This window comes from Colobus angolensis, unplaced genomic scaffold (assembly GCF_000951035.1).
Source record: "Colobus angolensis palliatus isolate OR3802 unplaced genomic scaffold, Cang.pa_1.0 Scaffold25, whole genome shotgun sequence".
Taxonomy (NCBI): domain Eukaryota; kingdom Metazoa; phylum Chordata; class Mammalia; order Primates; family Cercopithecidae; genus Colobus; species Colobus angolensis.
In genome coordinates, this window is record NW_012115710.1 from 3062748 (window position 1) to 3078212 (window position 15465).

Consider the following 15465-nt stretch of genomic DNA (forward strand, 5'->3'; position numbering starts at 1 on the left):
AGGACACGGAGAGGACAAAATTATACCCATTTAAGAAACACTCTGGTCTACACCTGTGTCTGCTGATTTCTTTTCCTAGCAACCCTGGACCCCACACCTGAGGACAAAGGTCAATAGAACTGGGGAGGCTTGAGCCTTGGCCCGGTCATTTCCAAGGTTCCAAGTGCCTGGTGTCTAGAATGGCCAAGTGATGCCAGAACTTGAGGTGGATTTTTTTTTTTTTTGCTACAAGTAGGGAGTTGATGGGGTGCTCAGGGGTTTGCCATGATGGTGTCCTTGATCCACTTCCGGTAACGCACCACCTTGGTGTACAGGGAAGGCTTTTGGGGCAGGGCACATGGTTGGCTGCCCCATGACGTGATACCTTGAAGCACACCATTACAGACCAGTGGGCCCCCAGAATCACCCTAAGGGTAAAAGCGGGGAGAGAGTGAGATAGGTCAGCCCCAGTTTCTGCCTGGGCAATCCTGTCTTTCAAACCCGGACAGGCACATCACAGAGAGCAGTTCCCAGCTTTGGGAAAAGAGAGAAAGGTCTCCAGAGCTGACTCCCAGAAGAAGGTGGGCAGGGATTCCAATAGAGGGGACAGGGGCTCCAATGCCGGCCGATGGGGAAGGAACTTCAGGGTCCAGCTTCTGTGCAGGGGGGAGGGTCCAGGAGGACAGTCCTTGCAGACAGGTCAGCGGGACGAGGGCCAGGACCGTCTGCAGGATGCTGCCCCCCCCATGGCTCATCACAGAGGCCATCTCTCCAGGACTACTCTCTGACTAGACACCTCCTCTCCAGGGCACTGGGGAGCCGTGGAGGGCCGTGAGCAGGGCTGGCATGGTCAGTTCAGTGATCAGAATGACCCACTGGGGCCAGGTGGAGAACGGAGCAGAGGGGAGAGACTAAGGGCCAGGAGCCTGTGAGGGAGGCTGCATGAGGGCCCAGGTGGGGACACGGCCTGGAACCACCCTCAGGTTAGCCCCATCATCACTCCGCCCACAGCCCTGCCACCCTTCCTCCCTGCAGTCTGATCCCATAGGGAGACCAGTAGCAGCCTCTGGACACCTGAGCCAGGCCCTTTCCCGCTTCTGTCCAGCACCATCCCCAGCTCCTGACTCCTCAGAGGCAAAGCAGTGTCCTTCTGTGGCCCAGGTGAGGCCCTGCAGGAGGGGTCCTTTCTTCCCTGTGCGAGGCCATCTCGCCTCCTGTCCCTGATCCCTCACTCCAGCCACGCAGCCCCCTCGCTGCTCCTCACGCCCTCCAGGGCCCTCCTTCCAGACCTGGGCAGGTGCTGCTCCCTCTGCTGCCGCAGGTGCCGCATGGCTCCCCCCTCCCCTGCGGCAGGTGTTTGCTCACTCCCGTCTTCTGCAGGACGTCCCCTCGCAGTCACACTCCCTACCCCTTCTCCCTGCCCCAGAACCCTTTCACCTCCTGACACTCTCCAGCATTTCTGTGTTGTGGTCCCTGTTCCTGCCTGTGCCCCTCACTGGCACAGGGGCCGCAGAAGGGAGGGGCTGCTCACTGCTGCTTCCCAGGTTCTAGGGCAGTACTGGGCGCATAGCAGGTGCCTAGTAACCGTGTGCTGAATGCAGAGACACATGGGCTGTGCCGTAAGTATCACCTATTGCCTTGAGGGAGTCAAGGAAGGGGGAAGGAGGAAAGGAGATGCACAGGGAGGGGGCGTGGCTACAGCTGGGGAACAAGGCAAGCTGATGCCTGGTTGGCTCCTGGACCCCAGCCCAGAATTAAGGTCCCCACTCACATTTCCCCTCAAGACCTTGGGAGTAGGAATGACTCACCGAGCAGGTGCTTTTACCGCCCCTCCAGCTTCCAGCACACAGCATGAACTCGGTCACCTTCTGAAAGTGAACTTGCGCACACACACCATTGGAAATAATACGGAGGTCCACACACTGAAGTTTCTTTGGAGTCAAGTCTACGGGCCAGGAAAAAGCACTGTTGTGGGCTGTACCCCACCTGGTTCCTTGGCCCCTCCTCCCTCAGACTCAGAAGTCCTGCCCCCTCCGCCCTCAGACCCAGGTATCTGGGCTCCCAGCTGCACCATCTGGCCCTGGCGTACACTCCTCCGGTTGGATGCTGCCCCAGCCTGAGGCGTAGCACGTGGTCCCCAGTGCTGGCTCCCAGGCGGGCAGGTCCAGGACCTTCACAGCATCTGTGATCTCGGCAGGCTCTAACAGGCGGAGCAGCATGAGGTCGTGGCTGGAGTCATCACCTGGCCTGAGGAACTGATTCTTCAGGAGGCTCATGTTGTAGAGCGGGTGTGGGAAGCTGTGGCTGACCTGAAATACCTGGCCCGTGTCTTCAGGATGAAACAGGTTGTGCCGACCCAGCAAGATCACGCTGTTGCTGGGGAGGAAGCAAATGCAGGAATGAGGAGCGAGGATGATGGGGCAAGAGAGACGGGACAGAGGAGCAAGGGGGAGGCTCCAAAACAGAGAAAGAAACTGCGAGAAAAACACGGGGTTGGGGAAGACACAGTAAGGGCCAAAAACACAGACAATGAGTTGGGAAAGAGCAGTATGATAGGGTGAAAGGCAGATACAGAAACAGAGAAACCAAGCGAAAGAGACAGAGTGTAAAAGGACAGAGAGAATGAAAGGGCAGAGGGGAGAATAGTGAGCAACTAGGTGAGCCAAAAACATACAGGATGAGAAAGAAAAGATAGAAACATAGAGAAACAGACAGGGGCCAGAGAAAGAGAGAGAACAAAACCAGGCAGAAAGTGAGAAACAGACAAATGAGAAAGGGAACCAGGAAGTCAAGGAAGAATGAGAAATAAGTAGAGAGGAAGCCAGGGGTGATAGAGTGTGGGAGAGAGAAGGAGAGAGACTGGAGCTGAGTGGGCACCGCCAGGGAGGGGAGGCCTCAGAGTGGCTCTGCTGTAGATGCGGCTTTGGTGTCGGTTTCCAAGTGGGTAGGTGGCCTCGCCTGCAGGCCCGACACTGTATTCCCCGCCGCTTCCCTCCCCAGGGTCCTTTCCCACAAACCCTGTTCTCCTTCCCCCTTCTCCTTCCTCCTCCCTCAATTGCCCATCCAAGCTCCAGCTGGAACTAGCCCTTCTCCGTGTCTCCCAAGAGTGGAGGGATGTCCTGGAGAAGGAATGGAGTGAGAGAGGCCTCCTCATACCCACACACACACACAAAGGACAAAACCCTTCTTCTTCTTTTCTTTTCTTTTTCTTTTCTTTTCTTTTTTTTGAGGTGGAGTCTCCCTCTGTCACCCAGGCTGGAGTGCAGTGGTGCTATCTCAGCTCACTGCAGCCTCCACCACCCAGGTTCAAGCAATTCTCCTCCCTCAGCCTCCCGAGTAGCTGGGACTACAGGCTCGTGCCACCATGTCCGGCTACTTGTTTTGTATTTTTAGTAGAGATGGGGTTTCACTATGTTGGCCAGGCTGGTCTCGAACTCCTGGCCTCAGGGGATCTACCCGCCTCGGCCTCCCAAAGTGCTGGGATTACAGGTGTGAGCCGCCGCGCCCGGCCCAAGCCCTTCCCTTTCTCAGGGTTCCCCCACGCCCATCCTGTGTGTGTTCACTAGGGAGAAGGCACAGGGGAGACAGAGACCCAGAGAGAGAGCCCGGCAGAGAGATAGAGGGTGAGACACACTGGCTGGAGAGGGACCAGAGATGGACAGAGGGGGAGGTATGGAGACTGAAGACAGAGAAGAGAGGGAGAGAGAGAACAAAATAGTCACACAGAGAGACACAACCAAGCCAGATAACAAGGGACATAATGAAAGCGACACAGAGAGACATAGAGGGACACAGACAGAGACCCAGGCAGCCATGGGGAGGGTGGTCCAGCCCCAATCCTGCCTCCCCATGTGATCTGAACCAGAACCTTCCCTCTCTCCCCCAGTCCCAAGGTCGGCCTTAGAGGTTATCCTGGGGGAAATGCGCAGCTGTTATTCTTCTGGGACACAGACACCCCCTCCCTAGACCCCAGGGCCCTACTCACCTCCTGATGCAGTGGGCAGCTGTGAGGACCCACTGGGGGTGCACCAGAACACCCCCGCAGACTGCCCTGCCATGAGAGGCCACAAGCACCTGCCAGGGTTGGGAATGCTTCTCACACTCCCAGCCTCCCACAATCCGAGACAGGATGAGGGGTGCAGCGCCTGCAGAGGGGGTGCTAGATCAGGGGGATCAGGGTTCACAGGAGGAACTGGGGGACTCGGATAGGAGAGGGATCTAGGATGTGGGTTTGAAAAGACATGGGGGCAGAGAACCAGGGCTGGGAGTCCTGGGACATGGGCAGGGAGAGCTGGGAAAGGCTGGGAATTCTGTCACTCTTCCCCGGGTTTGCAGGTTGGTGGCTGGGGCTGGTGGGGAGGCTCCATGCTCTGAGAGCAGAGGTGACCCCAGGGATCAGGGTAGGAGACACAGGACAGCGTCCAGACGATATCTCGAGTCTGGGGATCGGGTCCTTGGTGGTGATTTGGGGTCTTGGACTGGGAGAAGGGAAACTTGGTACAAGTTGTGGATTCTGAGGGGATAAGGGATGCTAGGAACCGGGGATAAGTGCCTAATGGCAAGGTTCAGTTGCTGGAAGAGGAAGGTTTTGGAAAGTTTAGGAAGTCCCGGGTTGAGAAAACAGTTCTGGCCTGAGTGAGTTTTTGTTTGTTTGTTTGTTTGTTTTTTCGGTTTCTGTTTTTGTTTTTAGGTTTTGAAAAGGATGCAGATTTAGGGAATCAGAGAGCTGGCCGTTGTGGCTGGGGATGCTCGTGTTTTTCCTATGGAAAAGGTGGGCCACTGAATGAAGAGTCTGGAGCTAAGAGTCAGGGAATGGGGACTTCTCAGAGTCCCACTGCCGGACTGAGAGACCCGTTTGTTGTCTCTGGCCAGATAGCCTGGCTAGGAAGGAGGACGTGTCTGGTTGGCATCTGGGTGTCCTAGGGCAAGATGGGGAGCACAAGCATCAAAGTCTTTGGGATAGGGTTGAACACTCACAGCCGAATGGGAAAAGTCAGCAGGCTGTGGTAGGACTGAGGGGCTCAGGAGGCAGACCAGTGATAGGGTCCAAGGAACCAATGGCATCGAGAGAGGTCCTTGGAGGTTCTGAGCCCCACAAACAGAAACACGGAGATGTCCAGGAACTTCCCCTTTAGTAAAGCAGCTGGGAGCAGGGAGTTGGCTGGGCAATGGGGAGAAAGTTCTGGGGTAAGTGGGAGGGAGTGGGGACCTGGTGTGGGAGTGAGGACTGTTGCAATATGGAGGGGCTGGGGGTATAGGTTTGGAGTGGGACGGGGAGAGACAGAAAAGAGCCTAGCACCCTGTCTGGGCTGGGGTGCTGGGTGGGAGGGAAAGAGCCTCAGCTTGAGAGTCAGGGCTGGCTCCCCTTCCTGCATCCCCCCAACCCTGGCCCCTCTCACCAATCCACGTCACGGACAGGGTGAGGAAGACAACCAGGACCCACATGGTGAGACAGCTCTCTAGGTGCAGGCGGTGAGCTTGGGGCTGGGGAGCCTCCCCGAGGAGCCCTATAAAACCTTCATTCCCCAGGACTCCGCCCCTGCCCTCCCAGCACCCAGATGCTGACCAAGGCCCTCCCCATGCTGCTGGAAGCTGGACAACCCCCTCCCACACCCAGAGCTGTGGAAGGAGAGGGAGAACCAGCACTGGCTGTTCTGCAGTTACTAGATCACCCTGGATGCACCAGGCCCTGTAGCTCATGGAGACTTGATCTAGGGGACAAAGGCAGAGGAGACAGGCCCGGGATGAACCAGAAACAGGGGATGGGTACAGTCCCCGATTCTTCATACAAAGCCTCACATGCCTAGATCCTTTGCACTCCAAGACCCAATGTGCCCTAAAATACCAGCACCCAGGGGACTGTGAGACTCCTTGATTCCTGTACCACTCTGAGCCCAGAAACTAGAACTTTTATTTCTCATGCTCCTGAAATAGATGTCTTGGCATTCAGTCCTCTCTTTTCCTTGCACTTTCAACCCAGAATCCAGTTCCACACATACATTGCTACTGTCATCATAAAAAGATCTTGTGGTCCACAGATACTCTAACCCAGAAATATGAGTCTCCCGAAGTTCCCTAGCATTTCAAAATCCAATGTCCGTCAAACAATGTGAAATTCCAATAACCCCCTACTCCTTGTTCTCCAGGCCTGTGCACTCTATCTGTGCAACAGAAAGATGCCTGCTGACCTGCCCTCCCAGGTCAGAATCACCCTCATGCAAAATCCAATGCCCCTTCTCCAATAAGATACTTAGCCTTCAGGAGCCAGTTTATGCACCTCAAGATTAAATGACAGGTCAGGCATAGTGGCTCACACAGGTAATCCCAACACATTCCGAGGCCAAGGTAGAACGATCGCTTGAAGCCAGGGGTTGAAGGCCAACCAGAGGAACAAGGCAAGATACATTTCTACAAAAAAAAAAAAAAAAAAAAAATTTTTTTTTCTTTTTGAGACGGAGTCTCACTCTGTTGCCCAGGCTGGAGTGCAGTGGCACGATCTTGGCTCACTGCAACCTCTGCCTCCCAGGTTCAAGTGATTCTCCTGCCTCAGCCTCCTGAGTAGCTGGGATTACAGGTGTGTACCAACATGCCTGGCTAACTTTTGTACTTTTTTTTTCAGTAGAGACAGAGTTTCACCATGTTGGTCAGGCTGGTCTGGAACCCCTGACCTCATGATCCACCCACCTCGGCCTCCCATAGTGTTGAGATTAGAGGCATGAGCCACCACGCCCGGCCCAAAAAAACTTTAAAAATTACCTAGATATGGTGATGGACCATTGTAGTCTTAGCTATTGGGAGACTGAAGCAGGAGAATCTCTTAAGGCCAGGAGTTCAAGGCTACAGTGAGCTGTGATCACGCCATTGAAATAGAGGGAGAACAAAACCTTGATTTAAAAAAAAAAATTAAGGTGGCATGCAAAATCACAATTTATAGTCTCAGAAGAGAATCGGGAACTCTTAAGAGCCCTGGTACCTCCGCTGTTAACTCCATAAGATTTCGTTAATTTCCAAAAAGTTAGTTATTTCAGCTGTTCAATAAAACCAGAGTAGCTCACCTGATCCAGCCCGAACTGTGACTCAAGAACTTGACAAAAGTGGCTGGGCGCGGTGGCTCACGCCTGTAATCCCAACACTTTGGGAGGCTGAGGTGGTGGATCACGAGGTCAAGAGTTCGAGACCAGCCTGGTAAACATTGGTGAAACCCCGTCTCTACTAAAAATACAAAAATTAGCCAGGCGCAGTGGTGCACACCTGTAATCCCAGCTACTCAGGAGGCTGACGCAGGAGAATCACTTGAACCCAGGAGGCAGAGGTTGCAGTGAGCCTCTCCCAGGTTGCAGTGAGTTTGCAGTAAGTTGAGATCGGCCACCATTGCACTCCAGCCTGGGCAATCAATAGAGTGAGACTCTGTCTCAAAAAAAAAAGAAGAAGAATTTGACAAAATCTTCCCCTGTTTCTAGCTGAATGATCAGATAAACTACAAATATAGTGAGGGAGACAGAAGTGAATATAGATAATCACAATTTAAGACCATCTTACAGCTAGAGTGGAAGGATATACTCAGCCAGTGGCCTGACTTCCTCTCGCGTGAATTAAGGCTTCCCTGGATTCATCCTGGAAAGGAAGTTTGTCTCCACTCCAGTGAGAACCTCATGGATCGAGTGTCCCTAAGCATATCCTCAACTCACCCTCAATCAAAACCTGACCCAACCCAATTTAATACAAACCAATCCAACTGCATCATACACAGCCCCAACCCCATCAACCCAACGCAACTTAACCTAACAAGCCAACCCTTATGTCTTCCCTCGTTGTTTGATTCCCCATCAAACAAAACTCATGGCCACTGTCAAATCTGATAGCTACTTCCACGTCTTCTACCTCCAAAATCAAACCCAGCCTCATCCCCAATTCAATCCCCACGGATTTCTGAGCCAACGTCAAAACAAATCTATTTTCATCCCAAAGCCATGGTGTCCTAAACCACCTCCACAGTGCCAATCCCAAACTCATCCCAAGCACAATTTTACCCCATCTCCAACCCAACTCCAATCTGACCCTCCATTCTAACTGGTCTTCATGCTCCACTCCTATACCCAGGACATCTAACCAAAGAAAACCAAATACAACCACATCCCAGTTCTCGAGCCTGTCCAGAGCCTCCTTTCCACCCGTGATGATGCTCCCTTGGCTGTGACCTCACAGGAGTCTGTGCCTTCACCCCCTACTCCTGCACACACCATGGTGTTCATCAGGGTCCTTGGTAGTCCCTTTTACACAATGTGGTGGAGATAAGGCTGATGCTGGCACAGTGCCTCGTATTTGGGAGACTCACTTGGAAGAGCAGTGGACTTGGGGAAGACCCATAAGTTCAGGTCCCTGTGCCCTCCACCCAGAAGCCCTTGGAATTTCATGGATGGTGACATACAGCCCTTCTCTAGCACTTCTGAGTCCTGGATCAAGTCCTAGACCCCTATGGTTCCAGGCTCCCTGTCTGACACCAGGCCCTAGCCTGGCACCATACAGGCCACTCCCACCAGAGGAGGATGTCAGCAGCTGTATGGTTGGCAGGTGGCTGGAGAGGCGAGCTGCAGAGATAGTCGCAGTAACATGATGTCAGAGCACTGGCCACACCCTCGTAGTGTGGATGCTGGATGATGAGTGGATGACACCCAAGGACTCCGGGACATCGCTCATACGCAGATTGTGCTTGACCCGGGGCACCTTCATGGAGCTAGAAGGGCTGGTGATACCCTCAAGTGGAGTAAGGATTAGGTGGCAAGATGGAAGAATGGGCAACCCTCGATCCTCAGACTCTTGGGAAATCAAGAGATCCCATTACTATCACCCCAAACCCTGGAGCCAATGGTTCCAGCCTCTGCCCTTCAGGGGCCAAGGAGGGACTCAAGCCACAAATATACACCAGAACTCTACCCCTCAGGATTCCAGCACCTTCTTCCTGAGGATATGAGATTCTTAGGCCATTCCCACATCAGTACCTCGGGAGCTGGGATCTTACCAGTCTCCTCCCTCATTGACCTAAGAATTCAGAACTGACAGTATCCCTCCCCCAGGACCTTCACCTCCAGCCTCTTCCTCCTTTGAAATTCAAGAGGCTGGACCCACTCCTCACTCAAACTCAGAAGTTCTGATCCCCAGCCATGCCCCTTCAGGATCCTGAGCACTGCCTTATTCTGGATTTGGCAGTGGAGTGCTGCCAGACGCAATCAGGATCGGGACTCAGAACCTTGGTTAGGCATAAAGAAGTGGGATGTGATAGGAAAAGTATTTAGTGGCGAAACATTGAGATTGTCCTGCAGACAAGGGTGGAAGACTGTGGCTGAACAGTGTTAGGAGGCAATTCTCCATGGTTCTGTCACGTATCTGTGTGTCTTCTGAGCAAAGACAGCAACACCTTTTTTTTCTGGATTGTCTTTTCAAGAATGTTTGTATAGCAGGCATCCTTGCAAGATGATATCTCTCTCAGATCCAGGATTGCGTACTGTCCTAGATAATAAAGATAATGTCTCTTACAACAGATTTGTTTACTGTCAGGAGCAATAAATACAATATGTTCCTCCAGAGTAGGTCTGTTTTCAATCCAAGATCATAAAGATAATATCTTCATCAGGGACAAAGGCTGAGCAGGTTTGCAAGTTGTCCCAGTAAAAGATTGAGGATTCCTCATCTCAGGTTTCTCACCGGTGAACCCTGTGTGCACAGCATCCACCTGGACTGCTCTGGTCACCCTACAAGGTTTGGGGGGGCAAGGAGAACTAATGTGAACATGAACCTCATGCTGTCTGCTGAGCTGTGAGCAGTAAAATCCTTTGTCTCTGACTCAGGAGTCTCATGGACTCTGCCAGCATTCACAAAACTCTGGCAGGTTAGCTTATTTGTTTGCAGGTGGGTAAAATGTCAACCCCTTCAGAGTTACTGACAAACAGTTGGGCACTGAGACTGCACTGGCCAGCTGGGAATGGAGATAGGAGGGGACCCAGCTGGATGCAGTGGGCAGTGGGGTTCATAGAGGCAAAAGGGTACAGAATACAGTGGGATCCTAGTATCATGGTGGAGGTCAGAAAGAGCCCTAAAAGAGAGGGTCAAGGTAGGAGGTTAGTGAAGGTCCACCTCCACCCTCTCCAGGACAGGGACATCAGGTCACAGTTAATTTCTCTGCAGTTGGTGAGTGGTCGTGGTCTCTGGAGTCTCCAGCATCCAGAGTGTCCCTGGTCTAGTGGTCCCCCCTTTCTGAGCCACAGCTGCTTTCTCTGTCAAATGAGGCCAGTAATACCCACCCCATAGTGATGCTGTGAGGATTAGACGAGCATCTGTAAGTGCTGAAGATAAGGCCTGACACATCCCAACCATTCAGCAGTGCAAGCATACACTTACATGGACTCCTTAAAGCCAGGCATGTGCTGGTGCCTCATGCATGTGACCACATTTGATCCTCACAATGACCCTATGAGGGAGACTGCAACAGAGGACTGACCTCGCCCAAAGACCTCAGGCCTTTGCCCTCAGAGCCTGAGACATCATCTCTTTTTTTTTTTTTCCTCTTCTTTCTTTCTTTTTCTTTTCCATTTCTTTTTCTTTGCAAGAGGTCATCTATAACGCTTTGGAATATCCTGCCATATTAGAGTGCCTTTGTTCACCTGAAGGTTTGGGCCACACCAGATAGTCTAACGTTGTGATTTATGCTGAAGGTTTTGAGCCACACCATATCAGCTAGATTTCTAGAGGGGCTGGATACTAAAAGTCAACCATGAAGATGGTCAACATGTCTGTGTGAGGGAGCCCCCCAAAAAATCTCTGGACATCAAGACTCAGTTGAGTTCCCTGGATGATAATACACTGTGAATATTGTCACAGATCATTGCTCAGAGATGTTAGTGCTTTCCATGATGTCATTAGGAAAAGAAAACTGGAAGCTTTGCACTTTGCGTTCTCCTTGTCTTTGCCTCATTCACCTCTTCCCTGGCCAGATTTTCATCTGTATCCTTTTGCTGTAAGCAACCACAACCACGAGCATCCTAGCAAACCACTGAACCTTGAGGATGATCTTTCAGACTCTCCTGGAATCTCAACTGATGTCACAATGGAGGGTCAACTTGGGAAGCCCTAAACTCTGTATAGGAACTGTTATTATTTCCACTTTAAAGTAGAATAACATGAGTCGCAGAGATGTTAGGTCACTAGAAATTGGCAAAGCCAGGATTACCCACTATATAGAGAGAAATCCAAGAAATATATGTGGGAATGCATGTTTAGGGTGGGTGTAGAATAATGGTAGAAGGAATATAAAGTTAGATCAGGCTGAATTTATTCATATGGACCCACTAAACAGAAATATTGGGTTTCACACTGCAGTTAGGGGAATTAGAAAGGGCTCTAATGATTCATTTGGTTGATTGGTTGAAAACAGTACCACGAGGTGGCCTTCTCTATGTGAAGCTGAAATGTCAGAACAGATCACTGGTAAAGAAAATCCAGCTCTGCAAAGCAGAACCCAGACTGGAGGTGTTCAACTAAAGATAATAGATTCCAGACCCCTCAAGGGTGGACTTTAGGATTCAGGGCAGATAGTAAACTCCAAGCAGCAGATGAGCATGTCAAATCTGTGTTCCAGAAGCCAGCCCCACACTGCTACAGCCAAGCCTCAGATTTCAACTCCAAATCCTAGAATCTAGGCTCCAGAAACCCAGCTCCAGGTTCTGTACTCCTACACTCTAGAATTCAGGCAAATGTCTAGAATGGTGGTTCTCAAACATTTTCCATCTCAGGACATGTTTACACTCTTAAGAATTATTGAGCTGGGGCCAGGCGCTGTGGCTCACACCTGTAATCCTAGTACTTTGGGAGGCTGATGCGGGCAGATCATGAGGTCAGGAGATCAAGACCATTCTGGCCAACATGGTGAAATCCTCTCTACTAAAAATACAAAAATTAGTTGGGCATGGTGGCAGGCACCTGTAATCTCAGCTACTCAGGAGGCTGAGGAAGGAGAATCACCTTAACCCGGAAGGCAAAGGTTGCAGTGAGCCAACATTGTGCCACTGCACTGTGGCCTGGGTAACAAGAACAAAACTCCATCAGAAAAAAAAAAAAATTACTGAGGGCCTTCCTTGGATTTTTGTTAATATTAACTGCCAAGACCAGCTCAGTCGGGGAGACCCTAACCCAGCAGTGCTAGAGGAATTAAAGACACACACACAGAAATATAGAGGTGTGAAGTGGGAAATCAGGGGTCTCACAGCCTTCAGACCTGAGAGCCCCAAACAGAAATTTACTCACGTATTTATTAACAGCAAACTAGTCATTAGCATTGTTTCTATAGATACTGAATTAACTAAAAGTATCCCTTATGGGAAACGAAGGGATGGGCTGAATTAAAGGAATAGGTTGGGCTAGTTAACTGCAGCAGGAGCATGTCCTTAAGGCACAGATCGCTCATGCTATTGTTTGTGGCTTAAGAATGCCTTTAAGTGGTTTTCTGCCCTGGGCGGGCCAGGTGTTCCTTGCCCTCATTCCCGTAAACCCACAACCTTCCAGCTTGGGCCTTAGGGCCATTATGAACACGTTACAGTGCTGCATAGATTTTGTTTATGGCCAGTTTATGGCCAGATTTTGGGGGGCCTGCTCCCAAAAATTAACTATATCTATTGATATATTCCACACTAGACCGCCACAACAGCCACAGCGACCCCCACCCAAGGAGAGTCTGAGCTTAGACACGCCTAACCCTGCCCCCACCTGATGGTCTTTCTCTACCTGCCCTGGTAGCCAAAGACAAAGGACATAATCTCTTGGAAGTTCTCTGGCCCCATCCACCATCTGAGAAACCCGAATGCTTATCCAGGTGACCCTAGGGCAAGCCGTTTTCCTCCCTGTACTACTGCAGCTGATGCTGTCTTGAAAGTGTCACCTCCTGGCTGGAGGCTAACCAACACAAAACCTGCACACTAAAAAATAATACAACCAAGGACTAGCTCACCAACAATGGATCCAAACCAAAAAGAAATCTTTGAAATTGCCAGAAAAAAAATTCAGAAGATCGATTATTAAGCTACTCAAGGAGGCACCAGAGAAAGGCGAATACCAACTTAAATTTAAAAAGTGTTACAGGATACGGACAGAAAAATCTCCAGAGAAATAGCACAAATCAAAAACAATAACAACTTCTGGAAATGAAGGACACACTGAGAGAAATGCAAACTACACTGGAAAATCTCAGCAATAGAATCAAACTAGTAGAAGAAAGAACTTCAGAGCCTAAAGAAAAGACTTTTGGATAAACCCAATTCAACAAAGACAAAGAAAAAAGAATTTTAAAAAAATGAACGAGACCTCCAAGAAGTTTGGGATTATGTTAAACGACCAACCTAAGAATAATTCATGTTCGCAAGGAAGAACAGAAATCTAAAAATTTGGAAAACATATTTGAGGGGAATAATCGAGGAAAAACTTCTTTGGCCTTGCTAGAGATCTAGATATCCAAATACGAGAAGCTCAAAGAATGCCTGTGAAATTCATTACAAAAAGATGACCACTGGTCAGGTGTGATGGCTCACGCCTATAATCCCAGCACTTCGGGAGGCTGAGGCAGGGGGATCATGAGGTCAGGAGATTGAGGCCATCCTGGCTAACACAGTGAAACCCCGTCTCTACTAAAAATACAAAACATTAGCCGGGTGTGGCAGTGCATGCCTGTAATCCCAGCTATTCAGGAGGCTGAGGCGGAAGAGTTGCTTGAACCCGGAAGGCAAAGGTTGCAGTGAGCCAAGATCGTGCCACTGCACTCCAGCCTGGGCGACAGAGTGACACTCCATCTCAAAACAAAACAAAAAGATGACCACCTAGGCGCATAGCCATCAGGTTATCCAAAGTCAAGATGAAGGAGCATCAGGTAACCTACAAAGGAAACCTATTAGATTGACAGCAGATTTTTCAGCAAAAACCCTACAACCTAGAAAGGATTGAGGTCCTCCTGCCTTTAGCCTCCTCATACGAAACAATTATCAGCCAAGAATTTTGTATCCAGTGAAACTATTGGCAGAGCACACAAAGACTCCAGGTCAGAGACAAAGGACTTTATTACTCATGGCACAGCAGGTAGCTTGAGGTTCATGTTCAAATGGGCTCACCTTGCCCCCCAGGTCCTACGGGGATGATCAGAGTGGCTCAGGCATATGCTGTGCTCACGGTGGTTCGTGTCAATGCTGGGGAACCTCTGTTTACATGTGTTTACAGATCTTCAATCTTATAAGGGAGATGCAAGGAAATCTGCCTGACTTTGGACCTCAGGGAGATATTATCTTTGTCATCCTAGACTGCTGATCCACCTGCCCTGGAAGGACATACTGTATTTACTATCCTAGCCAATAAATACATCATTATAGAAGGACATTATCTTTATTGTCTAAGACAGTAAACAAACATGTTCTGATGCTCTAGAGAAACGTCCGTAAAAAGACAGTCTGGAACTAAAAAGTGACTAATACCTTTCTCAGGAGACAGGCAGAAAGGTAAGACAGCCATGGATGATTGTCTCCTAACAGCATTCAGTTCACACTCTCGATGCTTCCCCACGGGATAATCTCAGGCTTCCCAACCAGGCATTCAAAGTGCAGGCATTTGGTCTGGGATACAAAACCCAGCCCCAGTTTTTTTTTTTTTTTTTTTTTTTTGGAGACAGTCTCACTCTGTCACCCAGGCTGGAGTACAGTGGTGTGATCTTGGCTCACTGTAACCTCCAGCCTGCAGCAGGTTAAGCGATTCTCCTGCCTCAGCCTCTTGAGTAGCTGGGATTACAGGCACACACCACCACACCTGGCTAAGTTTTGTATTTTTAGTAGAGACCATGTTGGCCAGGCTGGTCTCAAACTCCTGACCTCAAGTGATTCACCTGCCTCAGCCTCCCAAAGTGCTGGGATTACAGGCATGAGCCACCGCGCCCAACCCATGTGCTTTTTTTTCATTCATTTTAGAGACAGTCTCACTCCATTGCCCAGGCTGGATACAGTGACACAATAATAGCTCACCGTAACCTTGAACTCTTGGGTTCAAGCAATCCTCCTGCCTCAGCTTCCTCAGTAGCTGGGGCCACAGGCACGTGCCACCATGCCCAGCTAATTTTTGTTTGTTTGTTTGTAGAGACAGAGTCTCACTATGCTGCTCAGGCTGGTCTCAAACTCCTGGGCTCAAGCAATTCTCCCACCTCAGCCTTTAGAGTATCTGGGACCACAGGCGTGTGCCACCACACCCAGCCTCATTTGTCTATTTCTCACTCACTTCCTGGTTCTGTTCTCTCTCCCTTCCTCTTTCCCATGTCTGTTTCTCATTCTCTCTCTCTCTCTCTCTTTCTCTCTCTCTTTCTCCTTCTCTCTCTCTCTCTTCCTTCCTTCCTTCCTTCTTTCTTTCTTCTTTCTCTTTCTTTCTTTCTTTCTTTCTTTCTTTCTTTCTTTCTTTCTCTCTCTCTCTCTC

At 50.2% G+C, this 15465-nt stretch overlaps 1 protein-coding gene and 1 long non-coding RNA gene across 5 annotated transcripts in view; both read right to left on the reverse strand.

The window, feature by feature from the left end:
* Positions 1 to 220: 220 nt before the first annotated feature.
* Positions 221 to 5459, reverse strand: LOC105514724 (prostate-specific antigen). 4 transcript variants are annotated; one of them, XM_011946292.1, is made up of 5 exons: positions 5379 to 5459; positions 3965 to 4124; positions 2069 to 2355; positions 1788 to 1924; positions 221 to 407 (listed from the first exon to the last, which is right to left on the reverse strand). In XM_011946292.1, the coding sequence occupies exons 1-5, from the start codon at positions 5422 to 5424 to the stop codon at positions 252 to 254; spliced, it is 786 nt and encodes a 261-aa protein (XP_011801682.1). In that variant the 5' UTR covers positions 5425 to 5459; the 3' UTR covers positions 221 to 251. The 4 variants fall into 4 exon arrangements, with proteins under 4 accessions (XP_011801682.1, XP_011801681.1, XP_011801684.1 ...); XM_011946291.1 differs by having other exon boundaries at positions 227 to 407; positions 2051 to 2355; XM_011946294.1 differs by having other exon boundaries at positions 227 to 407; positions 2069 to 2226; positions 5379 to 5453.
* A 3795-nt stretch (positions 5460 to 9254) lies between these two features.
* LOC105514729 overlaps positions 9255 to 15465 on the reverse strand; it is an 18195-nt gene continuing 11984 nt past the window's right edge. The window contains exon 3 of the long non-coding RNA XR_001002218.1: positions 9255 to 9486. This is a non-coding gene — a long non-coding RNA (uncharacterized LOC105514729). The remainder of the gene's footprint in view (positions 9487 to 15465) is intronic.

What these genes read in the sequence shown, in the direction of transcription:
- LOC105514724 (XM_011946291.1), bottom strand. Translation starts at nt 5,424, where the DNA reads ATGTGGGTCCTGGTTGTCTTCCTCACCCTGTCCGTGACGTGGATTG. An exon ending in CCTGTCCGTGACGTGGATTG is followed by an intron (nt 4,125 to 5,378) that starts GTGAGAGGGGCC and finishes CCCCCTCTGCAG; the next exon opens with GCGCTGCACCCCTCATCCTG. An exon ending in GCGGTAAAAGCACCTGCTCG is followed by an intron (nt 408 to 1,787) that starts GTGAGTCATTCC and finishes TTTTACCCTTAG; the next exon opens with GGTGATTCTGGGGGCCCACT.